General features: G+C 40.9%; 1 protein-coding gene across 3 annotated transcripts in view; it reads right to left on the bottom strand.

The window, feature by feature from the left end:
• Positions 1-259: 259 nt before the first annotated feature.
• LOC118214568 (contactin-associated protein-like 5) overlaps positions 260-7,908 on the bottom strand; it is a 150,034-nt gene continuing 142,385 nt past the window's right edge. For all 3 annotated transcript variants that reach the window (XM_035394642.1, XM_035394643.1, XM_035394641.1), the window contains 3 exons: positions 5,274-5,486; positions 4,635-4,709; positions 260-3,537 (listed from right to left, as the gene is read on the bottom strand). In XM_035394642.1, the coding sequence (XP_035250533.1) occupies positions 3,344-3,537; positions 4,635-4,709; positions 5,274-5,486 (482 nt within the window). In that variant the 3' untranslated portion in view covers positions 260-3,343. The remainder of the gene's footprint in view (positions 3,538-4,634; positions 4,710-5,273; positions 5,487-7,908) is intronic.

Raw genomic sequence — 7,908 nt, 5'->3', positions numbered from 1 at the left:
ACACAAAGGCACAAAATACACATACCCATCCCCACAAAATAGTTATTGACAAATGAGTTATGACATTTTAAACAAGATTGTTCATTATAGGTTTACCCCAATCACAAAACAAAAATTTGGCTTTTTGTACGTCACTATGCTTCTTCAATGTATACATGTATATCTTTATATGTTCATGTTCACTGTCATTTTTTCAATTGTTCCGTTTAAAGAACTAGCACAAAAGGAAGACAAAATGCAAAACCTTTGCACATAAAGCTGTAAAAATGCTTCTTTATTAAATATAATTATTAAACCTATATACAAGGTACATGTACAATTATAGCCATAGAAAACAAACCAGAATATCAACATTAGTATAAATGAGAAGAGTCTGAGAGGTTTTGTACGACTTGTTTATAAGGACATAATGCACTTCAAAAAAGAACGCGTCAGGCAACGGGTTTGCTTGTATCTTTTCCTACGAGGTCCTCGAAAAATGACCAGCTAAAACAAGAACTGCCAGTAATTCAGTGTTCTGCATGGAGTGCCTGCTTATATCATTATCACCATTTCTCCCCAAGTCAGCAGCTCTCTACAGTATGTCCCCACTCCGTGTGTCCAGACAGGGGCACTGTCCTGTCGCTCATGCTGAGATGAGGCCCTGGACTGCCCCAGCGGTGTCTGCGCCTTTGCTGGGAATGAGCCATTTAGCGGTGGGGGTTGGGGCGGGGTTGGGCGGGGCGGGGAGGTGGTCTCCGGCCTGAATAACCATACAGATCTCACTCATAGGCTAAAAGAAGAGAAACCGCTTTCTACGATAAGGCTTTTACGACACACCGCAATACTTTCATCTATGGTAAACATCAATGATCCACACTAAAGACAGTGCACCCCCCCCCCCCCCCCCCCCCCCCGCCATTCCCCACCAGGAACTCTACTTAAATTTCAACTTTGATCTCTCAAACTATGGTCACCATAATATCGAGCCAGATGCAGTTCATTGCAAATATAGTAGCAAATACCTTTTTCTCCCCAGACTTGTTGCATTAACACATCTGATTTTTTATACCCTGGATGTGGGACACACTAGACACATAGCATCTGAAAACAAGACATGGCCCCTATTCAATACAACCAGAACACGCGTTGTATAGTGAAACTAATTTTTTTTTTGTTTTGTTTTTTGTTTTCGTCTAATTTGCCTAATTTTTTGTTGGCCAAAATGTTTTCCAGTGACCGGACAGAACTCCCAATGAACTCCCAGTGCCCAATGATAAAATAAAAGCACGTAGGTATAAAGAAATAAAATCAAATTAAGCTGATGCTTCGCTTCAGTACATCATAAAGTGCATCACAGCTGGATGGGATCTGGGCACAATGTAAAAAGAAAATGGATATTCCTGACTAACTTCAACCTTGAGACTACTGAGTTTGAGTCCAGGTTTGTAAGAACTCCATTGACACTGCATTATACATACAAATGTCTCCCAAATGGATGGACATGGGTCCGCTTCAGTATGTGCAGCTGTTGCTAACGTTTCATAGAGAACCAAGACCAAATTTATTTTAAGTGCAGTGATGGAATATGGATAGATGAATAGGTTTGAATAAACACAATAAAACACTGCAATCACTGTATTGTCCCCTTGTGGCCATTCTAAAAGTATGGTGTGGTAGATAGATCTAAATTCATGGTTGTGAACATTTGTGAATTTTCAGCGATGTTTTTTTTTCTTCCATTTGTTCATTTGAAACTCCACTTGTAACCAATCATAGGTGAGTGTGTGTTGCTAAGGAACTTTCACTGATTCCCCAGGCTACCTAATGAGAAACAAGCACTAAACAATTATGGAAAGCCAATTCCTGCCTTCCAGGACCAAAATGAATACAGAAGGGAGAAAGTGGTCTCATGAACTCCATGGACAGGGCTACCATGTGCTATCAATCACTCACTCACTGATTTCAGCCAATCATAACAATTCATTGTGATGGAGATTACCACCTGGATATTTATATAAGTCAGTGACAGGCAGCACATGGTTCATTCACCAATTATGAGGCTCACAAAGCTTCACTTCCCATCACTAGGAAGTACCCAGCCTTGTTCTGTTCTCCAGTATTTTTTATTTAGACTGAAATGGTGCATGACTTCAGCTTACTGGTGTATACTAAAAATGAGGCAGACGCTAAGGCGGGGGAACACAAATCCAGAAAGGCAGGGGTATTAAAGTAGTGATAGACCTGTTACACAGGGAGGGGGAGGGTAGGGAGCCTCTGAAAATAACTGTCCTGTTTATGAGGGCGTATCAAAGCCCTTGGGCAGACGGAATTGTCAGCAGGATTTGATGTGTTCTTTTCCTGCGGGCCGAGAACAGATGTTGACAGCAGATGGAAGACACTACAGCTGCTTCCATCAAACAATACAGCAGGAGACAGATGCGGTCAAAGGGACTGTATTTACGGTAACGACAAGGGGGCCGGCTGCAATTCATCTGACAGCTCCATGTATTTGGGGTTCAGCAGATAGTTCTGACATTGACATTTGTCGGAGTTTACAGAAACACTGCCAAGCCAGTGCATGCGTGGGTTAACACAAGGGATAACTGTATAAGACACTGCATGGCGATGTTCTGGATTTTTCTTGATCACCGTTGATGGCAGAAATATCACTGACAGAAATATGAAAGACCAACCTTCAACATTTTACCAAAAAATGACCTCTGACAAACTGCTAGTCCCATCTTCACAAACCTTGTGCTTTCCACTCCCAGTATATATGGGGGAGGATGGGAGGATAGGGGGACAGGGTGTCCTGTGTGTTAGGCTGTATATTTTAGTGTTTTAGCATAAGCATTATCAGGCTGCAGCCCTTGTAAGAGTTGAATATCTCCTGAAAAATGCAAATCCTTCCAGCTGTGACACGGGTACAGAATATGGTTCCGGCTACATTTCTGTTTTCACTGCTCTGGACCTTTCCAGTTCCGGTGCTTTAACCTTAGGCCTCAGAATTTTGACCAATCAATTTGCAGCCTGTGTTCAATTTTATCACATTTTTTTTTTAACACGCACACCACAAGCGGTCTACAGAAATATGTACTGACCCTGTCCTCTCCCCTTACTTTTTTCCCCACAATACTACAAATTTGAGTTATTTTTTTTTGGCCTACTTGCTACCTATAGTCTGAAAGTGTCTGTCCCCCATTTCGGAGAATGCCCAGTTGAGAAGTCTGAAGCCGCAGCCACGGCCACTCCCCACAGACCTCATTCCAGGCAGATGAGCGGTCAGAAACAGGGGAGCGGCGGGGAAGGAGGGGAGGGCTTTGGGGGCGGTATTAGCGGCGCTGCGGTGGTTTTTAGGGGGTCAGATGAAGTACTCTTTCCTGTCCCGTGCCGAGCTCTGGAGGTCCATCTCAGTGCGGCGGGACAGGTCCAGGCTGTGCCGGTGGTCCTTCTCCTTGCCTGGCCCTGCCTGCGAGGACTGCCGGTGCTGGTACAGGTAGCGGGTCATTACCGCCAGCACGCAGAGGGTGATGAACACTACGGCTGCAATGACGCCTGGGGGAGGAGTTACAGCAAAGCACCACACTGGGAGTAAGCTGTTTAACTTTATCCACAAATCACAGATCGGCAAATCGCCAATCTCTCAAACTAATGCTTAGACCACGGGTGGCCAACTGTTGTCCTGCAGAGCTGCTGGGTCTGTGGTTTTCCTTGTTATTCAACACCAATTAAAGCAGCTGATTATATGGATGACTCGCCGCATGTTGTTTCTTGTGTCTGAATATGTGATACTGGGGGGCTAGACCAGAAGGACTGCAAATTCAGTGCTGGAGACCCCCTGTGTTTGGTGTTTTTTGTAACACTAAATGGTGTCAGAGATGGTTGAAAGCATGTGTTTAAGTTCCATAATATTGTTTTCTTAAAAGTATGCTGTTTTGGTTCATTGCCATTTGCTTTGTCTGTGAATGCTTCATTTTCCATAACTGGTTCAGTGTTAGTGTGCAGGTGTCCACACTTCCTGCAATTAGGACCTCACTAATTTCTCTAGTTAGTTAATAATTTAACTGTAAAAAAGAACTATAAAAAATTCAAACTAAAGGAATTAATTGTCACATGGAAAATGACAGAAGATTAAAGTATTTCTTCATAAGACTCATTAAAAGTCCTGAGCTTTAGTGATGCCCTTGCATGGTTGCTCTTGTAGCCTTGTGGTTGAATTGTATAATGCGAGCATGCTTATGGTAGCACACATACAGTACTTACAAGGTTAAATATTCCCTGTAGCCTTATGATTGAATAAAACAGTCCTTTGAAACATACAATGTTAGCATATATAAGAGAGCATACATGCGGAATCTATAAGGTTAAACATTCCCAGATATTAACAACCAAAATAATATTTTTCTTCAAAAAAGCAGCTGCTGCACTCTCAGCAACCCTAATTTTCCACATCCATGGTTGTGTACAACAGCCCTGTAGAGCCCTTTAGAGTACATTTCAGTAAACAGCACTTTCCATTACACAGTGATTGTGGCTAATTGCTAATTGAAATGTAACAGAGGCAGATGCAGCCAGCGACTCATATGAAGATGCTGCCGTTCAGTTTTGGACTCTATCATGACAGAAGTACAACATCAAAGAAGAGCACTCACCTCCAATTACCACTGAATCACTTTGGTTTGCATTTTTCAGAGGTTCTTTACCTCTGTTAATGTTCTCTGAGTGATCTACAGGCAAAAAAGAAAAACAAGGAAATGGATTAAATAATGACCGGAACACACTACTGATCTTTAGCAGAATTAGGGAGTCAAAACAGACAAAATGGCTGCATGTAGCCTGGTATTCATGGTTGGGTTATGGCAGATAAAAAACAAGCTTTCCTTTTCAACTTTTCTTGATGAATGAGCTTTTTGATTCACAGGCAGACTTTAGAGACGGAGATAAACATCAACTTTTTATTTGCTTCTTTGTTCTGATGTGCAAAATTTGTGGGAGTGAATGTTTGGCTTTATTGATGGATTTCATTTGATGACTAAAATACAATACAGACAGACACATCCCTGAAGACATAATGGATAACTGCACTTAAAAATGATCAATGAAAAAACAATGAAGTCATGTATTTCCACTGTGGTCACCCTCATGGCAGGTAAGTAGAAATGTTAGAAATATGCTTGAAACCACAGCACATATCCCATTGTATTGTACAAGTATGAAATTAATAAATAAACATATTTCATACGATTACATTGTTTCATGGAGGTGGGGCCGGGGGGAGAAGCCATGCCCACCTGAGAGGGAGTAGGAGGTGGTGAAGGTGCTCACGCTGGTCGACGCCCCACAGTTTGACTCAGTCACGTGGCCTTGTACGTTGACCAATGAGCTTCCCCGATTCCTCAGTGCCACCTTGAGTGGCGCTGCTTGGTTGAACTGGACAGCGGAGAGGCAGCCCACAAATCCCCTGGAACCCGCTAGCACCACTTCCTCATCCATGCCCTCACTTCCTGTAAGCGGTAAGAAAAGACATAAGCTATGTGACTTGTTTTTACAGGGTGCCACTCAACTACTTCTGTATGCCATGAAAGTGCCACTCACTATGATCATTGGAGACAAACAAAACACAAAATACAACTGTCAAAATACCAATCTGTTTCTCACCACTGCACTGTGCAGCCACTAAAAGACCAGGGACACATATCATTCATTCATTCATTTCTTCATATATGTATCTATGTTATTTATTTATTCTACTAAAGAACCCAAATCAAGCACTGATCAAATTGTGGGAGGACTGATGCCAGTCGGTCACATCAGGTTAAAATAAAACATTTGTTACTGTCACTAACTGCATGGATTAAAATATGTAGTTACTGGCTACCTGGCTGCAGTTAGTGTTTCCATGCATCAGCAATAGTTAGCACCCTAGCAAGATTAACATTAATTTCATTTAAATAAGCATTTATTATTTATTTATTATGAACATGTTTATTATTTTGAAGTTACGTAAAATACGTGACCTATATTTGATTTTATATGGCAAGTCAAAGGAGTGCAGATACTGTATCAAGGGTGTGTGGCTGCGGCTGACAACAAAAGAAAAGACACACAAAAAAAAACAACATGGTTTAAAATGAACAAAAATAAATTCCCCATTTTCCAATTCCCACCAAGACCAAATTCCCAGTTAGAAGCACTGTACTGTCCACATTATATAACCTATAATAATATAACCACCAAATGAATGCTAACTGAATGTGTTTTTCACAATCTTCTCCATGCAAATAAGGCTAGTTTTGTTTAAAACTGTTCATTACTACTTCCATGAAGCAGTTCAGCATCCAAGTTACCAGCAAGAAATGGAACCAACGTTAACTCAACGGCTGGGGTGGAGACGGAACGTTTGGCATGTCACTTGCGGTATGTGCTACACAAAAGCTAAACCATGAAAAATATCCTTCAGCAAGATATTGCCACAAAGAAATGGAATGTAGATTAGCCTCATTACACTCATCTGTCAAATCCATGCTGATGAATGGAACGCGAGGCACCAATTTCAGGAGATGTGGCTTTGATTGCTGCTGGATGTACACACTGCCAATTCCAGTCAATGCTTGCAATTTGTGAAGCCACACCACTGGAAGCTTAACTGAAGGGTAATCCATGGGACTGTTAGGCATGATTACAACTGTGTGGAAATCATGCTGAATCAGTATACATGTATGCACTGTGCAAGTACAGGTATGTATATGAGTGTGATAGTACACATAACTCTAGCTATAATTTGTGGATTCATTCTGTGAGATGGAAGGTTTTTATTTCATACTTCAAACTTTTTATTGTGCTTATCCCTGTATTCCTTGTGGTTTTATATGGAAAGGCAGTGTACTATCAAAACAGTTTGTAAGCTTAATTTAGTATGTAATATACACGTGAATGATGTTTTGACATCATTTATGATGGTTCCTCTAACACCTGCTTTCTATGTGTCATGTGCTAATATGAAGCAATTATTGGTGCAAGATTCTAAAAACGGAATTTAAGTATTTGTTCGTATGTGGTTTACGTGGTGGGCATACTGCTCATACTTGTGTTGCAATATTAAGCACATGGATCCCTAACTCACAATTTAAAAAAAAATTGCTGCCCATCAAAGACTGAAATGTGCATATCCCAGTAATAATGAAAAAAATAACTGCTTCTTTCATGGTCATTGAAATGGTTAAAGTTTTTTGTGGTTTATCAAGACAGCTATGAGTGACAGTGAACCTCGTCTCAAGGTCAAGATTCAAATTTTGTTCTCTGTAGTATAATGACACGGCCATTGCCAACAATGAAAACACTCACTGAATTCAAATTCTGTCATAATTCCCATTTTCCCCATAAAATTTTCTTCCTGGACGAAGTAAACAAGCCACACTATACACCCCCGCTTCCATTCCTGCCACCCATTTCCTTCTGCAAAATGTCTGTTTGAAAAGCAGTGATAATTTCAAACACTACTTTTCGCTAATTAATTCAAAAAGCATGATCTCAGTGCCACTCACCTGCAGGGCTAGAGCCCTCCAGTATCCATTAGTTTACTAGATGCAAAGGAAATTGCCATGGCAACGACCAGTGAAGCACATTGAGCAAACACCTCTTCAGTTTACCCATCCATTCTCCAAACAACAAAGCTCAATTAGCTTTTTTTCTGTCCATACCACTGTGAAACCATTAAAGTATGAACACATAATCAGGCCTTTTAATTAAATTTGAGAGGAATGATGAATTTTTGTATCATAAAATTTCTTCTTCTTGCCGGTAAACAACTACCAAAAATATTATTAAGGGGGAAGAATGTAGTCACAATGAAGACCGCTGAAAGTTTGCACACCCTTTAAATACGGCTTGACTGTCTTGACCATAAACCTTCTCCACAGAACATGC

Source organism: Anguilla anguilla, chromosome 15 (genome assembly GCF_013347855.1).
Source record: "Anguilla anguilla isolate fAngAng1 chromosome 15, fAngAng1.pri, whole genome shotgun sequence".
Classification (NCBI taxonomy): domain Eukaryota; kingdom Metazoa; phylum Chordata; class Actinopteri; order Anguilliformes; family Anguillidae; genus Anguilla; species Anguilla anguilla.
The sequence above is the reverse complement of the archived record's forward strand: the minus strand, read 5'-3'. Positions and strand labels throughout refer to the sequence as shown.